Source organism: Trematomus bernacchii, unplaced genomic scaffold (genome assembly GCF_902827165.1).
Source record: "Trematomus bernacchii unplaced genomic scaffold, fTreBer1.1, whole genome shotgun sequence".
NCBI classification, from domain to species: domain Eukaryota; kingdom Metazoa; phylum Chordata; class Actinopteri; order Perciformes; family Nototheniidae; genus Trematomus; species Trematomus bernacchii.
In genome coordinates, this window is record NW_022987313.1 from 9,429,783 (window position 1) to 9,451,558 (window position 21,776).

Sequence of the window (21,776 nt, forward strand, 5' to 3'; positions counted from 1 at the left end):
AAACAGATGGACTTAAGGCACCATTTATCTTCATCCATTAATAAAACACCCTCTTTTATTTGGAGGTCAGCTATAGAACAGTCTCCCTGAGCTGACCAAAATGTCCTTATAACACATTGTTTTGAACCTGACATAAAGGCTAATGACAAAGATTTCCCCTTTTACCCAAACTACACATTCAATTTCCATTTTTCTAAAACACACAATGATAGAGATAACCTAAGATTATTCTCAGTTTTCTGTCAAATGAGTCTGTCAGTTTGTCTGGACGGAAATATCTCAAAAACTGTTGGAAGGCCTGCCATTTGATTTTGTTCTGACATTCATGTGCCTCTCTGGACAAGCTTTTCATATCGTGCCATCATTAATATTTTTATTTTAATTGAACAAATACCTGCCAAACAAATGACAACTAAATGTAATGTAATGACATCAGCCTCAGTTGTATTTTGTGTTAAGTGCTAATTAACCAATGTGAGCATGCTAACAGGCTAACGTGGGGAATATAGAAAATAAAGGAATTGATGATAGTTATGTTAAATAATATAAATGTCTAGCAGCCAAACACCTGCTACACATCTGCATGATGGCATGTTCACAATATAACAAAAAAAGGATGGCCTTATAGAGCATCTAGCATGACTATATGGACATACCTGGCCCCAACCGGACTTCTTTGGCCTTAAATTATGCAAAAACCTTTTTACATTTTGGATTTTCTGGTATCTTTAAACTTGCACCAGTCAGAACATTTGGTTTAGTCTCAAATTTCAGGAGAATTGGACTCACATCTCATTTATTTTGATATAGGAGGAGCCCTCACCTCCACAGACCCTCAAACCCAATTCAGTTATTGAGGCCAAGACATATACAGAGTGAGGATTATTCATCTAAAGTGCAAAGCTATTTAATCCCCCGAGAGTGGAATAGAAGAGTATGATGGATCAGATTTGCTGAAGATCAAGCTGCTTGCATTCGATATGAGGAGGTAATTCACAGTATCCCTTGTGATGGACAGGCTGCTTGTTGAAAACCATATCATCTCAATCCATGCAAAGTGAGATCAGAGAGGTTTATGAAAATATTTTCACTAATGCAACATTAACATTCAATTTCTTTCTGATGGGGTTGTGAGCAATATGATTCCATTGGTTTTAGAAAGATTAAGTGCATGCCGATCACTTTTGGGAAGACTCTTGACTCCAGATGCTGCTGAATTCAATCAACACAAGATGTAGTTGAACTGAAGAGGATGGAAATGTGGTGCTGTTCTGCCCTCTGCTGCATCGAATTATAAGTACAACTAAAATCCAAGAATATTTCTCAAGAGTCATGTAGAGCTGGCTGTTGATGGAGCTCAATATTTTAAAGACAATGTAAAAAAGAAAATGCAGTTCATTTGTTATCAACTTCTTTCTATTAGTGACCACATGGCTGGGTTGGGGGACATTCAAATGTATATCAAAACAATCTATTTTCAAGGTCCATTGATAGCTGTTCTGGAATTGTTTTTAATCAAAACACAGGATATTCACAGATTCTATGAAGGTTTCTCATTTCTCTAATTTCCCTCCTCGACTCCCCTCCTCATGTCTTAGTCCCGCCCACAAGAGATGCGAGCGGAGGAGTCAAGGAGGGGAAGCAGCAGGCGTTTAGATAAATGAGAAATCCTCTCCTCTGAGCAGTCATTTTAAAGAGACATCCATTAATGATGACAGGAGACACAGCAGCACTCTGTCTGATGGACAGATGTGTTCATGACGACTTATATTATTTACTTTTAATTCATTCACAGTGTGGTATAATGAGACAACAGGCTACAGATGCGGACATATATACACACACATATATATTTATATATATAAATATATACAATTTCAGATTCAAACAAGTATGAGAGCACTCTCATAATAACGTAACACTGTCAGAGACTGGATATATCTCCCCCCCCCCTCTCTGGTCGCTACAATGGGGAATTGAAATGACGGGCCAAAAGTTGTATTTACAAGTATTAAAAGTAAGCATAGGACACCAAACCAACTGAGACCTGTCTGTCCGCGGCATCTGCGCACACACACACACACACACACACACACACACACACACACACACACACACACACACACACACACACACACACACACACACACACACACACACACACACACACACACACACACACACACACACACACACACACACACACACACACACACACACACACACACACACACACACACACACACACACACACACACACACATTTTTTTTTTACCAGCGCAGCGCCCCCCCAGATCTGGCGCCCTAGGCGACCGCCTATGTCGTCTATACCAAAAACCGGCTCTGCTCACAGCTGTTCTCGCTGTAAACATCGCGTCTGATTCAAGCAGTTAATAAAATGATATCCAGGGGATGCATGCAGAGCTGTCATTGGCTGAGATAAGTCCGGCCGTGCTCCACGACTATTTTAAACATCACTAGCCGGAAATACATCCGCGGAGGAACCATCAGTGTATCCTCGGTTATAGCTCCTCCAGAGAGCCTCCTCGATGCTCGATCCTCGGTCCTCGAAGTGCATTTGGTGTTGGGATCAGGGGGTCACAGGTTCAAACCCCACTGCAGTCAGCATGTCGTTGTGTCCCTGGGCATATATCCAGTCTCTGACAGTGTTACGTTATTATGAGAGTGCTCTCATACTTGTTTAATTCTGAAATTGTATATATACGTGTGTGTGTATATATGTCCGCATCTGTAGCCTGTTATTGTCTCATTATACCGCACTGTCAATTAATTAAAAGTAAATATATAAGTCATCATAAACACAGTTCTGTCCATCAGACAGAGTGCTGCTGTGCCTCCTGTCATCATTAATGGATGTCTCTTTAAAATGACTGCTCAGAGGAGAGGATTTCTAATTTCTCTAACCGCCTGCTGCTTCCCCTCCTCTCTCCTCGGATCTCCTGTGGGCGGGACTAACCCCTAGATTCCATCGGGTCCGTCTGCGGCGCGTTACGGGCGCGTTACGGGCGCGTTACGGCTGCGCCGCGGTGCTCACGGCGATCGCGGCGATCGCGGCCACTCTAGTCAATGGGTGCTATTCCACCACACGCGGCGCGTGCCGTGTCGTGCCGTGCCCGTTTTTGGTTGCGCTTCCACTAGGCCTAGTTACCGCCCGGCCCGGCCCGGGGCCACTTTTTCACCTCTTTTCTGGCCCGACAAAATTGTGGTTCTATCGGGGCCAACAAACAGGGCTGAGTCGGGCTGAGTATGCTAAACTAGAGAGAGGATCGCTGGCAAGGGGGCTACAACTACAACAAGATGGACATATTTGACCGTGATTTAATTGTAATACACGTTTAAAAAATAATGCCGAAGTAACAACATACTGATACCGGTTAGTAAAAACCATGAATTAATGCTTTGTCAAGTCTGCAGACAGACGGCAGGCGAAAAACCTTTTAAAATGCGTGTTTTTCTAGATGGAGATTGGCTAAGCTAACGCAGTATATGCTCCGACCGTCCACACTCACAACAACGGCCTACACAGACATAAATAAAGCAGCGACTGTATTCACCATGACACAGGCAGTCTGTGGTGTGTACTTGTTTAACTTTTGTCGAGTTTCTGAACATATATAAGGAGCTGTGAGCTCTGAGTGCTAACAGCTAACGGCTGTGTTGTTTTTCTGGAGTTCTCATTGAAGATGACGTCACGGCTCCGCCTACACTGCGTTACTATAGTAACTACCCCAGTTCCTAAACTGTAATGGAAGCGCAGCATGAAGTGAGTCGGCCCTGTTAAGGCCCAACGCGGCCAAGCCGTACCGAGCGTGGCCGACCGTGTAGTGGAAATGCGCCATAAAATTAGGATCGAATCCTATTTTTGTCGCGGCGCAGCCGTAAGGTAAGGTCGGGCAGGCAGGAAGTGGAACTTTCAGAGCATATATAGCATATATATATATAGATATATACACACACACAAACTAATTTTGCAGACCCTATCCCTCCGTAGTCTTTCAAGTAGGAGGAGAAATGCCAGCGTTCTCCTCCGGTTTACAGGCACTGTGTAAATTATAGAATAATTATGATGATGAATGCATTTTTTTACCACTAAAATACAGCAACACATCTTTGATTCATGTCGTTTATAACTGGAATATTACAGTTATTATTAACTTTGTCTGTACAAAGTAGCCTGTCCAGGAAATATGCCCAAATCAACAAAAACTGCGAGCCGGCAGGCAAGACGCTCTGCTTCTGAAATGCTTCTGAAACGTGCCTGGTAGGGTATGACGCCGGAGGAGGCCGGACCAAAACCGCAACGCGGCGCAGACGGACCCGGTGGAATCTAGGGGTAAGGCGCCGTTTACACAAGGACAAAACTGCTTGTATCTGCATAGTTTCGCGTGCGTATAGCCCTATTATTTACACGAGGCCGATAGAAACGGACCCCACAAACGATAACGGGTCCCAAGGTGGATAGATTTGCAAACGAAACGCTCTGGGGGGTCAACAGAGTCGTGTAATCACCTCTATACGAATATTTCCTGAAAAAATAACGATAGCCCCACCTCTCCTGCTCACTGCTGTAGCATGGCCAGTAGCCATCTGTAACGATCAACTATCAAAAATAGCTGTGTTAATTAAACGCACAAGGGGTTCTTGAATGAAATAATATTATAAAAGGCAAACCAGAATTGTTAACGCCCAATATACTCCTTAAACAAAATAAACAGAGTCAGATTTCATGTATTGATCCATTATATTGACAATTTTCCAGCCAAACAACACAAACAAAATTAAACAGTCCGCTCTGCGATACACCAAAATTGTCTTTACTGCCTAATCCAGGCCATTATTGTTCATTGCTCCTGCGCCCGTCGGCGGCAAAAAGAGAAATAAACGCAAACGTTCCCGTGTGCACAACGCCTAACAGACACGAGGATGGGAGTCGAGGAGGGGAATTAGAGAAATGAGAAAGGGCCACAGAGTCTAAATGTACAAACATACACAATATAAGTGTTTGTATGATCTATCTAACATGATGTAGCCTGCATCTAGTCATATCCTTTATAATTAGTGCCTCCTGTTTCATGTCGCTACTTAGCAGGGCCGTCCCTCCCTACAGGCCGATCATGCAGACTGATTGGGGCCTCACCTTGCGGAGGGTGCCTCAACTGAGCCGAAAATGTGTCCTCCCCCGTCGACACTCGCGAAACAGAGGGCCTCATCATATAACTTTGCGTGGGGCCTCATGTTGGCCAGACCCTGCTTAGGCTATATCACGTTCCAGACCACTTCGTCCTGCCCTATAGTGTGTTTTCCCGCCAGTTGTGATAGTCTGCCCCGCCCTGATTAGTTAGCCTACATGACCTCACATGCTCACTTGAACAGGCTGTTCCCACTTCCCCATTAGTCATTCACTACAAACACCGGTCCACTTCCCGTGTTACCCTGTTTTGTCAGTTCGTCTTTGCTGCTTAGTTTCTGTTTGGAGTTTTGTTTTTACCGTGACCTGCGTGCTTGCCTGCCTTCTGGGCTCAATGCATACAATAGTAAGCCATTTAATTACTCCTGCTGCCTTATCTGTGTCTGCCATGGGTGAAAGAGAATAGTAGTAGCCTATCTGCAATTGTGTATTTTTCCTGCTTCCTGCACTCTAAACTGTAACCCATATTTACATACCCTCAATACATTATGCACACATATACATTTGCACTTTTTTTTATAGCGTTTATCTTAATTGTTTTCAGAAAAATGTGAGCAAACAATGTGTTTCATCCGCCTGCGTGTATTGCACCATTCTTTCCACATGGGGGCAGTCTTCCTCTTCATTCAAACCTCTGTGGATTGTTGGACAGACGAATTAAATTACAACTTTGAGAATATGAGAATCCTGGAGCTGAGAAATCATGTCCATCTTGACATTAATTCATATCTGTCAAGCTGGGGGGAAATGGGGTTATATCATGAGCGTTAAGCAGACATGATCTGATATCTTGATCAATAAACTCATCTCATGGCAGTCCACTATACTCTATGATGGGACTGTCTGCTGAGGGTTAAATGAGAAGGGATTGATACTGTAGCTAAAGGATGTCTCCAGGCTGGGGGCTGATTTCATCTCCAAGGGTTTGACCACACAGAACCAACCTGCTCTCCTTTACCCTTTACTATGTAGGGATCATTACATCTTCTCTATGGCTGAAAACATTGTAGAGTTTGAGTAGCATACTGGTGTTTTATTTGTAAAATGATGATGCTAATTTAGCCCCAGAAGCCTTTTGATTAGGCAGCTGATTGAAGTCTGCTTTTGATTTTTGTGGTTTATCGAGTGCTTTCATTATGAAAGATTAAAGACAACAGCGGGAGAAAAAACAAAGGAATTACATAATGGCATTTTATTTCACCTTCTGCCATTTCCTTTTGTTATGACAGCTGACAGTGAAAATAACCATCACTGTTCTTGGTATTGGATATTAAACTGTTCAAGTTAAAAATAAAACAAACGTTATTGATTTTCTTGCCATTTCCCGGAGTGAAAGCTGATTGTGCATCACGATCCAAGGGTTAGAGCGATTACAATTTGATGGTGGGAGTTCTGTGTCCCTGGATAACCTCTGTCTCATCTCAGCTTTATAGACTAAGCCTCCACTGTGTTGCTGCTGCCTTGTCTAGTAATGGATATTGGTTATCTCTTGAAGTTGGACTTGACTGCTTGTCCCAAAAGATGTATGATGTGTGGAACAACCCCAGCGGCCGTCCACTGCAGCTGCCGCCCAGAATCCACCACACAGTGGTTGTTGCTGCAGACCATCTGTGAGCAGTTTTAGATGCCAACTCCATTTACATGTGGACGTAAACTATGTTAGTGTGTTTACTTTTATGTAATCTTAGCTGTTCTTTCTCCCTGCTTCATGTCTCAGGAACTGACATCAGCTCTCCTTGGAAGTGTCAGCTACTCGCGTTGCAATTAAAAACAGAGCACATCTCACAGTCTTATCTGAGAGCAGCATTTTATGCTTGCTGGCACAAGACAGCAGCTTCGAGGAACTCTCAGACAGAAAAGAAGCCCAGTCTATACTTATCAAGAGAAGAGAAACATGAACAGCCAGACAGTGCTCCCTTGTTGCTCAAGAGTGATAAGCGAAGCCAGAATATGAGGCTGTGTGTGAGGGCCTTATCAGTCTAGAGTCCTGGCAAATGCTGGCGCCTCATGAGGCATGTATGTTGCTGTGCGACAAAGGTGTGAGGGCAGATAAGAGTAGGCTATATGTTTGAAATGCTTTGAAGATGATTTTAACTCTTAGATTAAAGTGAGGTGGAAAAGAGAAGGAGAGGAAGATGGGTTTACAGAAATGGATGCTGACATCAGAGATGCATTAAGGACATCTTCGTACCTTTTATGCACATTAAAAGTGCGATTGAAAAACCTGTTGAGATCATGATTTGTCCAGCTAAAGCCACGCATTGATTAAAAAAGACTTAAGCAGAATGTTTTGCTTAAATGTGTCACTATCAATTAAATGTTGATTTGAGTTATTTGGGAATCTTATGGTTGTTTCTTGCTTTGACAATAATGTTAGCTAGCGGTAGCCATGTTGCTATAATGATGCTGGGGGCAGCCTAGTTTTGCGTTATATTTTGATGCAGGTTTGCGTGTGGTTAGCATTGTAACATCATGTGACTCAGTGATGTTGAGAAACATGATATATATATCCCTTCTGGTTTCTCATCGGTCACAAATGTGGTTCTCCTGGGGAATCAAGGGTATCAAGACGCTGACATCCACTGCCAGGCGTTGGTATTTGACTCTCTGAGAATGAGACTAAACTGGCCTAAATATATATTTAGGTAATCGATCTCAGATCTGGAAATGTCAAATAAATGGAGTAAAAAGTACATTATTCACCTCTGAAAGTGAATTAGTAGTTAAAAGTAGCATTCAATGGAAGTATCAGTATAAACATGTATATATCACTTAAGCTAAAAAGACATAGGCCTACTAACAACTTGTAAAGTCCAGTTTTCTGTACATGCGAGAGGAGGGTCACCAGGTCATTAATTTAAGCTCGTCTAAGGTAAAATCCACCCACTGGCTGCAGTAAAAAAGCATCTCGGTTTGGCTCTGGATGTGAACCAGTGTCTGAAACTCCTGGCGTGTTGAAATGCTGAGCTAGTACCTTTATATGCTAATTGCTTTGCATATCTGCGTGTAAACTGTTGAAACCTCAGTGGGCGCCAGGCTTGATTTTAGTTTCTTCAATTGCCAGAGAAGTTATTGGTGCTGCTGTTGACCCAGAAAGTGTCTCTCAAATAATCAAAAATACATTAAATGTCTCTGCCGGCATGAAAAATGATATCTGAACTTCAAACAGCATACAAGTCTCTCTAATCTACCAAATGAACTATGTTGTTCTGATTTAATATGTTATACAATACAGCGCCTTAGCAACATAAATACTATTTCCTCAACAGCTTGGAAATCCAGGACACAGTTTCCATTCTCCTCATTCACATCCTCCCATTGTGGTTTTGGTTGGTGAGTTGAAAATGTGTCAGAGTCTTGTTTTCAAGTTTTCCAGAAGATTTTTTATATTATTTTACTGGGGTAATTCTTTGATGGCTTTTAAAAAATAGATTTTCTATCAAATGTCAATCAAATAAAAATAATACCATGTCTTCATTCAAAGCTTTTTTGTTTAATAAATCCTCTTTTGGAGAGGCATGGCACAAACTGAAGATATCGTTTGCACGTCGGTCGGTTGTCCACAGGCAGAGAGTAGTGTTGACAGGTATTTCATCAAAGCAACGATAAGAAACAGAAAATGGCTTTCAGTCGCATGAACAGTCAGAGCATCATGCTCCTTATTAATGTAGCACTCGGCTATAATGTATTTTTGTCTTTCCACTTTCAGCTTCTTTCCATTTTGTCTATCCCATTCATCATTGTTTTTCCTCTGAAATGCTTCTCACTTCTGTTGTCTGTGAAGGACCATCCATTTGTATTCTTTGTCATTTGCTAGATGGGACAGTTTTAGGGTATAACCTCGACACAAACAGACTTCAGTTAATTTTAGTCACAAGGGTTATATTTAGAATCGACTTGAGTTGCCCATAAACAAACATACTCAAATATTTGCAGAAGTTTCTATACAGTACAACCTGATGCTGCCTTTTGGAAAGTTTGTATTCATGTGTGGGTGGATATGACTAATAAAATCAGGTTGCTTCTGTTGGTCTGAGCTAACTATGGATGCTGTGAGTGAGCGAGCAGCGTGGGCTCCCTATCTATTGAGGGAGAGAAAACACATGCAGCGCTGCACTCGCTCACAGTGAGCCCACTTCAACAGCCCATACAGCTGCCATTGATGAGAGCGGCACTTTCGCCCCCGTCTCCCCCATCGAGCCACATTTCATGCATTAGAGACTTGCTTGAAGAGATGCTGCAAAAGTGGAAGCAGACAAATATAACAGAGGTCAGGCTATGCAAGCTTTCCTGTAAAACGTGCTTATCTTGCCATCTGCTCCATGTATCCTGGTGCAGTAAATTATTTGGGGTGTGTATGTATGTGTGTATATAGGTGTAGTAAATATTTTCTCATCTGCTTCTCGAGCTATCAAAGCTGTCTGCACGTTAAACCTGAAGGGCATGGAGTGGTTTAGGAAGCTATGGCTCTGCAGGACATTGTTCTGATTGGATGGCAGGTGGGGCAATAGAACAGGATGATCATGATGGTCCTTTCAAACCCTGGAGGGGAATAAAGTGCTGCTCCCATTTTGTCCACACATGCCGACTTTAGAGAGCAGGCATTGTTCCTGACACTCACAAGCACTGTGGCAGGTAAAGTCACGTCAAGGCCAGACAGTGAGTGATGCCAAAAGACGATGAGGAGCCATGCCAGTTACAGCAAAGGCTCGTGCCAGCAATGGCAAATTGTCAATATAATGCTCTTTGGACGACAATACACTCTGACAGGCTTCTCTACCTCATGTCTTCCATGGCTTGTTCACTGGTTCCTTTGTTGTCAGATGTACCCTGACAGCCTTTAAGTTGAGCTGAATTACCCTTTCATCGACCAAAGCCATCATGTCAAAAACGTACTGTATGGATAATGAACTGGATGGATGTTGTGAATGAATGTCTCTTGCTCCAATTTTCAGTGCAAGCTAGGTGAGGCAGGAATGTGTTCAAATTTCAACCATTTATTCCCGAACTAGCTATTTAAACTATGTATGCATTTGCCTTGAGCACATTCTGTTCATCCTGATGGTGGAGGATAAGCTGTACATTTATGTGCCACTCTTGCACAACGTTTTGTCTCACTAGTGATGCTTCACAGAAAAGAAAATAGCACACACATTTGACATTTCAAGTTAAAAACTCGAGTTTTAGCTCTGATTTCAGTGATTTAAGATTATTTTGGGTGTAGACGAAAGGCTAAAAATACTTAGAAAAATGAATAGTATATGGAGATTCCCCATGATGGCTGGTTGTTGCTGGCTGGCACATGGATGATCTCACACTGTTGTGTCCCACATAACTCAAACCTGTCTCTCCTAGAAAAAGTGTTCCACTTCCCCACAGCGGTTCAGCATGCGGAAGTCAGCAATGGCTTTCAAAACCTCCCCAACAACCCGTTGTTTAGAACAGTTTGGGAGACAATGATGGATGCCACGTCAGCAGTAAGGCTCCCCATGGTCCACGTGCACAAGATTACCTGAACAGGGAACTCATTCACTCTGTCGAGCTTCAGGCAATCTGTGACAGCACTGGCACATTTCTCCACATATTTGTGGGTTACCCCGCTTCAGTCCACAACCCCAGGGTGCTCAGAAATAGTCCATTTTTTGTCAGGCGTCGTAACCCACCAGCTGGTTTGTTTATCTCTGCAGATGGAGGATACCCATCTCTGAGTGCACCAATTAACCTCATTACCCCATACTGGGAACCCGAGAGGAGAAGATAAAGAAGCGCTTCAACGCTCATCAGAGGCGGCCTTTGGCAGGATGAAGGCACGTTGGCGAGGGATCTTCTTCAAAGCCCTGGAAGTGGATCACACCTTTGCCCCTGGGATCACTGCAGTGTGTGCAATGCTCCGTAATATTTGCATCACTGCGAGGGACATCTTGGTGTCAGCTGAGGAAGAAGATCCAGTGCTACCACCACCACCTGTGCAAAGGTATGCAGGTGGAGGTCAGCATCACAAGGACTGACTGGCGGTCCTGAAGTGTCCACCAGGATTATTTTATTTGAGTCAACATGACTTGTTCTCTGCATTATTGTTTGCACATGCAGTAAATAAATCAAGACATTTATTTTTTTGGGCTGTTTAAAGGTGGGGTAGGTAAGTTTGAGAAACCGGCTCGAGATCGCTAGAATTTGAAAATCCACAACCGGAGAAAATCTGCCACTTCCTTATAGAGCCCCTCCTCCAACACACACGAACGCGCACATGACCAATGAGGGCACGAGATAAGTTTGTGCACAGATGGAAGGCTGACAGGCAGGTAGGCCATCCAGTTATTTTAGCCGGGCCGGCTAAAATGATTGGTCGTGCTTTTTACAGTACGACGGCTTCCACAGATGACATTTTTTTATGGATTTTTTGTCAAAGCACTTAAGATATTCATTGCTATCGGGATGTTAAGAGCATTCCATGGAATATAACAAAAAGTGTATCTCGAGCCGGTTTCTCAAACTTACCTACCCCACCTTTAAGAAACAGTATGTCATGAATCTGAAAGACAAAGGGGCTTCAAACTGGTCAAACTATTCCTAATAATAAAATGTCCTAATTAAATTATTTAGTGAAAATAACCTGATGGCTATGTCTTTTATGTATGGCCTGCATGTGTGTCATTATTCCTTTCTACTGTATGTAAAAATCTGTGTGCTCATTATATTTGGCTGGTATATTTCATTTTCAGATGCACTTGGTGTTCAGTTGCGATCACTTACACTCAACATACATGTCATTGTGTTGAGAAAATGTAAATCTGCATTACAGTGAAAAAACTATTTGTTGCAAGTACGAAACAAATCTACTGTGTGGACATCTTGTGGGAAGATGGGGTTTGTGCAGTGGAGTGAGTGTAAAGACACTTTGTGTGAACACAAGTATTGTTGAAGAAATGTGCTACTCAATACTATTTGTTTCACTCTGCCACTGAAGGGCTCTGTATTGGACTTTTTTCAATGAACACAAAAGTTGTATTTCTTCTTAAGCTTGTCAAAATGCAGAGGTATCGTTTAATTTTGCTCATAAAGCAGCATCATATTCCTTAGTCAACATACCCCCTTCCCCTCTTTTGGCCTTTTTAATGGGTAGCTGAGAGCCGGAGAAGGACAGGCTGTGCCTCAGAGGGACATTTAAGAGGGGCCAAGATATGAGGCTACAGCAGTAGTCTGTCCATCGTGTGTCAGCACAGCTTTAAGCAGCAGGGGTGGGAGGTTAAATTATTGGCCCCTATTGCCTTTTGCATGACTTTAAATACCAAGTAGCTGCTGTTTCCATACTACAGTCCTTGCCTGTGCCTTTGGGGAATTTTTTACTTCATTTTACAACAATAATTAGTGTAAAAAAAAGGCAAACAAAACCATTTAGCAAATTAGGGTATAACTTGGTGTTTTGAACATTTGAAACCATGATCTCAATGTTTTACAACTCAAAATCTGGTCCGTGGGCAGCGTACGAGTAGAGATTAGCATCACACCAATTTGTAAACATATTTTGCTGTTTTAATTTTTAGTTGATTAATCTTTCCACATACCCCCTGGCATCGCATACCCCCTGAAGTAAAATCTCCCCTGATTGGTAATCGCTGCTCTAACACTCTCTTCTCGTAGAGACAATAAATAAGTGCCTGAGAGACAAGGCAGAGGATTTTTAATTATTCATGCCAAATTTATTTATTGAATTTTACAGCACACAATAAACACAAAACACCCTCTCGACAACTGCTCAGAAACTTTGTGTACATTTTTATTCTTTCTATTAGCAGTCTGCGTCTTTGTTTACCGCCTGGATCCATTGACTGTGTAATCCTTGAACAAACAACCACATTAAAGCCCACTGGCTGACTGTTTTCCCAATAAATGAATTTACGGTAGACAATACACAACCTGCAATAGTACTGGCAGAGAAGACATCTATAAAGACAAAAATAAAACTGCTGTAAATGACTAATGTGGTAAAAGGTAGCTCTTTACTGATATGAGCTCAGTTTTTTTCTGACGTATTAGTACAGCTCAGTCTTTATGGAAGTAGTCATCCTGCTCCGCTTTTCTTCTTGTGGTGGTACATCCCAGGAGTAAAGATTTTTGTTTGAATGAATATGCTGTCCAAATCTTATTCCATCCACACATCTTGTTCTCTTATTTTCCGTCTTTTTTGGTAAAGTCTCTTCTCTCCGGCACGCGCCATCAGGTGTCCATACTCGCCATTTCCCTTCCTCCCATCTTGCCTCCTTTTTCTCTCTCTCTCCCTGTAAGCAAACCCAGCGCTATACGTGTCCAGGCTTTGACAGGTAGGCTATGAGGGCCACAACCACCCCCACATACATCCCTGTTCCAATGGTGATGGAAAGAGCAGCCAGGAATAGGGCTCTCCTGGAGCCCATCCCGGCTCTGGAGAAGTCTCCCTTAGCAATAGCCTTGCCTGTCTGACAAAACAAAGCAGAGAGTGAAATGAGCCGGTGTGTTACTCATCAGCACAGAATGTATGAGTAGGTGTTATAACCACAGTTAAAAGAGAGAAAACAAGAAATTATCTCGGGAAGCCATTAGTAACCATGGCAATTAGGGTCATTATCCCTCTGACGGTGACAAATGTGTTATTTGGGTGTTTTGGTTAATGATGAAACATTCTTTTCCCTTTTTTATTTATTCTTCTGACACATTATTTTCTTCTACAGTATAATTGCCTCTGAAAATAATGGTTTCGGATGTTGCAAAACCATTAAGATAATGCTGTGCTTTGCTTGAGGTCAGAAGATGCGATTGTAATCTTTTCGGAGCAGAAAGATGCTGACGATAGACTATAGGCTATGGCTGCAGCCATTTAAAATAATGTAATGGCAGTGCACTGCTCACACAGAACATACCGCAGACCAACACCTCAATGTTAATGGTTTAAATGTGAATACAGAGGTATGACAAGTGGTCTGAACCTGCTGAATTTACATAGTCAATCATCTGAAACAACTGCAGGGAGGGTCACAGGATGGAAAATGGGCTGCCGTATGCACTTGTCTGAGTGCTTGTGCTCGCTGACCTTAAACAGGATGCAGTGTAATGGGAGTTAATGACAGGCTTGAGGTCTCTGGGCCTTTACCTTGTGAGAGTAGTAAAAGGCAACGATGCCCAAGGGCCAGAAGCAGCAGAGCATGGAGAAGATGGCGAGGCCCAGGTAATCGCGGGGGGGCAGCACCATGAAGTTGTCCTCGCTCTCACTGTCACTGGAGCTGTCACTCTGAAAGAGGTTGATGAAGAATCATTAGCTGTCAGAAAACAAGAGGATGTTGCACTTTTTAGACATGTCTGCTTGAATTACGAAGCACAATCTTTGAGACAGACATTGAAAAACTGAGCCAGAAGGTGAGTGCAGTGATCTTGAGACTGACACCTGGATAATAGAGGGGCACGGTTGACATGTGTAGATATCGGGTGTATTTTGGACATCTTCAAAGTGGTTTAGCTTGACAACTTGTGCCCCCCCCTCCCTCTAGGCCAGTGTGTCTACCCTTGTTCCACCACCATCCAGGACAGGATGTGCTCAGCCGTCCAGAAAGGATTTGGTGCCTCTGTCAACACCCATGAGCGGCCTGACAGATGACACGGGATTAATGGATTGTTCCATCATTGCGAGGTGACGGGGGAAACAGCAAGAAGACAGTGTCATTTATGTACTAAATTGCTTCTACAGCATGAGAGACCTCCACCATCTCTCCTCAATACACCTGGCATCTTACAATACAGCAGATGTTCAAATGACTCCCAATACTGGGCCTCCATAATCTGGCCGGAAAGAGCTGAGTGGGTTAATGCATGATAGATCTGAACGCCACTCAGACTGCATTGGCACAACGCCTGCAGCGAGGATGGCAATGTGACTGCATGGGTGACCTTTTAAGAGGACGCTGCCATACTTCTCTTGGCTGTCCCGGCGACATAGTGGATGTTTGTCTAAATAAATAGCCCCCATAAGGAGCAGGTTTCATTTGTTAGTCTTGCTGCCTGCAGGGATTAATCAAAGCGGGGAAAAGAAAGGCACAAAACAAAAATCAATATGTAAGGCAGGAACTGAACCAGCCATTTTAGAGGTAATTAAAGGAGAGGTGTGCAAAGCAGAAAAGAACCATACTGAGGAACGCTCATTATTGTCAAGTTGAGCACAATTCTTTTTCTTAGCTTTTAATCTGATCTAGATGCACCAAACCACTTAATGTAATGTAATTATTGTGAGCTATTTTTGGACTTATCTGTCTAGAAACCTTATTTAGATGTTAGAGTGGAGGATAGCAGTGCTGTGCTATCCAAACAGCTACCTTTGCCAAGAGAAGATTATGAAGCTCTCTGTTATCTGCTTTATGAACGCTCTCCACCTGGACAGCCGGGTGTGATCCATCAAAACAGCAGCTGGTCATAACCACATAATCTGACATCACATGATTAAACCCGTGGGTACAAACAGCAGTAATCTCCTTTTATCTTTGTAGCAAGACCCGATAAGAGTTGTGAGTGACTGGTGCATTCAGGACCACTGACAGTCTGCCTGACACTGAGTCCAACTGGCTGGGGATACACTCCCAGTCTGCTCTCCTGCCAGTAAGTGATGGGGCTCCGTGGAGACCCAGTGCCTTAACAACCCTGTCACAGCACTCTGAGGCCTCGTTAGAGTCTGCAGGGGACATTCGGCTCCACAGCAGGGCACACAGGCCCCCTACACCCTGTTAGTTGTGGAAATCACACACACGCGCTCTTGTTACTTTGTTACCTGCAATTTATTTTTGCTGTGTCACAAAGATGTCAAACATCTGCTGACAAGCTAGCTATTGTAATGTTATACAGGGTGTTTTTTCTGTGTGTTTCTGAGTCCTAACAAGGGATGGGGCACCATGGGAATGTACACGAACATTACGAGTTACAGTAAGAGACAGCCCGCAAAAAACCCAGTATTATGATGGAACAGCCGTAGACCATATCCTCGAATATTAGCAATTTAGAATGAAGCAGGGGTTGGGCCAAGTGGTTGTTTTGCAAGTCAAGTAAGTCTCAAGTTGTTGCACTCTAGTCCTTCTTCTTCCCCAAATGAAATGCACATTTGAACATCAGAGTAATAATATATTACGTTTAATCGGATGAGTGGATCTGGGAAATACATTTTGAATAGATGGGAATAAAGTAGTTACATTGGTTGTTCAGAAAATGTAGGGAAAGACCTTTTTAAATTACATACTTTTCAACCATTGGGCTTGGGGGAAGGTATAAAGCATTTTCAACTCAAAAAGCTGAAGCCAAAGTAAACACAAGTCATTGGCCCAAACAGAGGGGTAAAGAACCTCAACTGTCTTCATAATGAAAATATTGAAATATATATGAATATATTTTTGTCATAAAAAATACAATATATGTAGCCCATATGACGACATTTGACTGGCCTATGTAGACTATTGGTAGGCGCTGCTTTTTACTGAGGTTTCCTAAAAGTCTCATATGCAGGCTACTGCTACAAACAATTGTTATGTTAAGCATTGTAGCCCGTCACAACATTACCAGGCTACTGTTTTAAAATTGAAGAATACAATCATGAATTGGAGGACTGGCATGAGAACATTGCATTAACAGGACGCTACATTTCAAAATCAGGTTATGGGGGATGCATGTGGGAACAGTTGTTACAGCAAGTTGAGATTCAACTGGCAGGAAGCTAGTTGTGTATTCCTGTTTCCACAATAACATGGAACGGACTATATTCAGCTGTAGCCACTGCTAGACATTTTTGCTAACAGCTACAGCGTTTGTCATAAACGTCTTTGTTCTAAATGAACTGAAGTTTATGTTGTTGTTGGCTAAACATTAAGTACCTGCATTTCAATTGTGTAGCATATTAGTCTGTTAGTATTGAATCACATTTTTATGTTAAAGTAGTCGTTTTTATTGTTTATTCTTTAACACATGATGCAAAAATGTGTATGATTTTCATGTGGTTGTTAAACATATTTTAGTTTTTTTTACCAATTATGAAAATGTGTATGTAAGTGCCCTCCAAAGAAATACAGTCTGCCCAGTGTTATCTATCAATTTAATCCATTTCTGGCCATTGAAGTTAATGTCAAGTTGTAATTGATTATTTATTTTATTTGTTCAAGTCAGTGATAGTGCTTAAATGTATTACTGGAGTTTAAGTCGTTACTTGACCGGCTATGCTCTGTTCCTTTCTATAAAAAAGTTTCCATTTCTATAAAAGTCCTCTGAATATTTTGTTTGATGCATCAACACAAATCTGGCACTGTTTGTGTGATTTCCATGAGTCACGAAACTCACGAAGATTAGACCGATGAACACACACGTACACACATACAGTCGTGCAGAAAAGGAAAATAAAGAAACGCAGCTGCTGAGCAAGAAGTCTCATATTCCAGTTGGGAAATTCTACTTTTATCTGAGCGCTGTTCATCAGATTCATTTGCCCTTTTGAATTGACTCGGAATAACTTTAGCTCCAGGCTCACCTGCTCCAAAAGCCATGCATCAGTCCCACCTAATAGCCTCACAGCATGGCCTTACTTATAGCAATAATGGCAGTCTCTGCCATGTCTCTATCTATCTGCCAGGCTTCCGAGTGACAAGCGCTGGCGCGATCATCAGCCCAGTTAGGGTGCTATACGTCTTCCTCTGCCAGCTCGGAGCCTTGGGTACTTTACAAGCGTCCCTGGATGAAATTCGATTTTCACCACCTCGGAAAAATACTTTGCTCTTTTGCAGTCTCACTTTTCTTTGGAGAGAGTAGTTATAGTCCTAAAAGAACAAAAACGTAGATAATCTCAGATGTGTCATTTTTTTTAAAGAATGTAATTATAACAAAAAGAGCGAACAATTACCCTGCATTAGATTCAAAAGACTCCAGTAAATTGACAATTTAGAGATGAGAAATGAGCGTGAAACACACTGGCAGTCCATTAGAATGGAAAATGAAATAATAGGAATCACTACACACGCCATGACTCACTTTCTGCTGAAAGATGTCCCTGACAGTTAGGAATATGTGTTGAAACGCCTTTAATTTCATATAACACATTGTAATAGTTCGAGCTGCTAAATGGCCCATACTTGCATCAATTTGCTCTTTGAGCAGCGTAGTCATAGTCATTATTCCCATATAGTTTGTAGCAGGAGTAAGAAAACTTTTATAATTATGTATCAGACTACAAATGAATTGTATACTGCTTGTACAGACTCAGTATATCAGACGCCAACATCCATCATTACATATATTACCACTGAAGCTGCAAAGCAATATGCATTTTTCTTTAGTGTGACCTCTGACCTCATACTCAGGACCCTGCTCCTCCTCCACATCGTACGACACCGTCTGTATCTTAGCATCCTTCTCTCCTTGTGTGCTATCCAGGGGGTTCTCTATGGCAACCCCATCCAACCCAGTGTCCTTACTCTCTGTGAACGTGGTCTCAAAGCTCTCACTCTTGGAGTCCTTGCTGTGGAGACTCACGTCGTCCTTGTACAGGATGAAGTTGGGCCTGTAAAAGGCCTCCACAGCCAGATGCAGAGATGTGGCGTCCAGGAACTGTTGAGTCTTATGCTTGCCATTAGTCCCAGTGTAGTAGTAGCCAATGAGGCTGTCCTGGTAGGGCTGGCCCGGGTAGTCACACTGGTAGCCCTGGTAATCGTTGTGCACTGCTTGTCTGCTGGTTTTGTCTAGCAGGGGGTTCTGGAGCTCGCTGAGGCTCTCCATGTTGGCAGGTTCAAACGTCTAATAGATCACAGAGTGAAGTCCAAAAAAGATGTGCCAGTCTGGTAGCTGGAAACAAGAACAGTTACAATTAAATGTGATTGATATTAACTTTAAAAGCAAAAACGATTATGGCATATTCTTGGGAAAATGCAGTTTCATCCTATAGCTTTCTGGTCAGACTTAATGTTATGGTTTCCAGTAATGTAATAATCTAGGACATGAATTCAGGACACAAAGTATTTTATATGGCTTGGCAATCAGCATTCCTCTCACAAGCTCTTCACCAGTCTGGGCCATAAAATCACCATCTGCTGTACGTTCAACTGTTGCATATCACACCCTCGGATCCAGACAAACATGTAGGGGGAATATATCTTCCACATGTCACGGCTGCTTATATTAACAAATCTGAAAAAAAGCGATGCCGTTCCTGCTGTATTTTGCACTGCATACTGATCACTTTGACTGTCTGCTAACTGGCCTCTCAGAGTCCTGCTGTATGTTTTCAAATGATTTGGAGAAGATTCAAAAAATGTGTGCTTTATGTTACAAAAAAACGCCCAGTAACAATGTCAGGAGAGGCCGTCACTAAGGCAACACGTCTGCCAGTGAAGGGCTGTGAAATCTGAGCATGTCCAGATTTAGAAAAGCCAAAAAAACTACTTTGGTTTTCAATTCCAGCACCAATGGCCAGTCCCTTTTGGCGAACAAAGAACCCATCCATCAAATTAATGTGTGACGATGAAACAAGATAAAAGCCACAGAGGCAACTGCATCATGTTTTGGTATTTGTAGAAAGTAGCAAATCAGGTCAGAGTCATTAAAAGCTTTTTGTTGTTGAAAGTGCTGTCGTGAAAAATCAGCTACAGAGTGGGTTACAAGAAGAAATTGAGAGTTTTTTGGACATTTACAAAAAAAGGAGGTATGGCAGGGCTTGATTTATGAGCTTCGGGAGGCGATTGAGTCACACAGACCTGGACACAAACAAACTAGGCTGGGCAAAATAACACACAAAAATGCAATGCCATCTGTAGTGCAAAAACCTTAAAAATAGCCTCAAGAATTACATCAGTGCCTCTGACACTCTCACAAGAAACCTACAAAATAGGAATAAGCTGATATTTATTGCAGAGTGCTGTAATTGTTTGCATAAATCTGCATATGCAACCTCTTCCTGGCCTGCAGAGGAGACATGCAAATCTGCAGCAGACCTTTGGCCTTGTGACCCCTGAGAACAGAAACTCATGCAGTCACAGTCAGAGCTGTTGGGTGCGCAAAAGCGTGAATAATGTGGGCTCGTGGCTGAATCTGAGCCCACACACACCAAAGACTCGGCTCAGTATCTCCACCACTGTGTCCTGCGGTCTCCATTCGCCCATGCTGCCGAGCCACTCTCCAGATAACAGTGAATTCCATTACACACTACATTAGACAACAAAAACCACATCCAACAAATAATTCATCTCACACCATGAAGATTTGCACTTAGCACATACATCTTCTCCTGTCATTGTCTTTTTTTTAACTATAATTTATTCACATATATCACTGCCTCTCACATACATACAACACACACACACACACACACACACACACACACACACACACACACACACACACACACACACACACACACACACACACACACACGCACACACACTCTTTTCTTATATTGATGACATCGCATCTTGTTGTTTTTTTACCTCTCATTTAAAAGGCAAATACTTCATATACAATTGTTGTATCTGATCATGAAGGAAATCTTCATATCTTTACTGGGTTGCTCTCTTTTCTTATATAAAGATCTCATAACTACCCTGGAATTATGGGCGAAGAATATATATTTTTGGACAGTAGTGGCTATAAATACCCCCGAAAAATCATCTTACCTGTAGTGGAAAATCGTCCCGCAGCTTTGCTCAGCATCGTTCCTCGGCGCAACTGATTCGATGGAGACGGACGGACGCACCTTTCCACTTCACATCATCAGTTTTGGAAAAACTGCCATCGCAGCGCAACATCCGTTCAAAGGCAACTTATTCCGTGTGAAGTCCGGACTTTGCTCGCTTAGCTCTGCCTGCCATGGCACCGCGGCTGCGTCTGACAGGTAGATTTTACGCACAGCAGGCGATCACACTGAGCTCAGGCTCTCCAGTACAACTCTGGCTGAGGCTGAGCCGACTCCAGCCAGCTGATTGGCTGCACGAGGCGCGAGATAAACTCTTAACACCGACCACGGATTTGACATATCCAAACACTTCGTGCCTTGCCTGGGCGTCTTCATCCAGCTCAGTGTCTAATGTGCTGGCTGCGGTTTATCGCCCACCCAGAGGAGCTATTTTGGCTGATTGTATTGAAGCAGTGTTGATAGCCCCTGAAATATATTTGAGATCACACGAGACGTTGCATTCTCACAAGATTAGTTTCCTGGTGGAATAGCATTGTTTTGTATTACTTTCACAACTTAATTATGAGCTGTTTAAGTGTTAGTACTAGTAGTGATCCTACTGTGAAACGTAATAGGCTATAATTACAAAACCCAATGACTGTCTGCACACTTTTTTTTTACCACCATGTGACTCAAGGGGGGCTCCATATTGCTCCCTACTGAGAACGCCCACTAAATGCTGAAAACACACAACAGGAAATCTTCACAGGACAGTTTTTTTAAAGCTCTTCTAATGCTACATGAATTTTAGGATTCCCCTTCAAATAATATCAACAAATATGACAGACAAATTAGAAAATGAATCTCATTGACCATGGTCCCTGTCGTGTGCTTGGCTTTAAATGGGTTCCA

The 21,776-nt window shown here is 42.5% G+C and overlaps 1 protein-coding gene across 2 annotated transcripts; it reads right to left on the reverse strand.

The window, feature by feature from the left end:
• Positions 1 to 12,893: 12,893 nt before the first annotated feature.
• Positions 12,894 to 21,225, reverse strand: LOC117479461 (synapse differentiation-inducing gene protein 1-like). Of its 2 annotated transcripts, none has more exons than XM_034126545.1 (4): positions 20,866 to 21,225; positions 18,551 to 19,042; positions 14,337 to 14,474; positions 12,894 to 13,661 (listed from the first exon to the last, which is right to left on the reverse strand). In XM_034126545.1, the coding sequence occupies exons 2-4, from the start codon at positions 18,974 to 18,976 to the stop codon at positions 13,536 to 13,538; spliced, it is 690 nt and encodes a 229-aa protein (XP_033982436.1). In that variant the 5' UTR covers positions 18,977 to 19,042; positions 20,866 to 21,225; the 3' UTR covers positions 12,894 to 13,535. The 2 variants fall into 2 exon arrangements, with proteins under 2 accessions (XP_033982436.1, XP_033982347.1); XM_034126456.1 differs by having other exon boundaries at positions 12,894 to 13,665; positions 20,866 to 21,218.
• Positions 21,226 to 21,776: the final 551 nt, after the last annotated feature.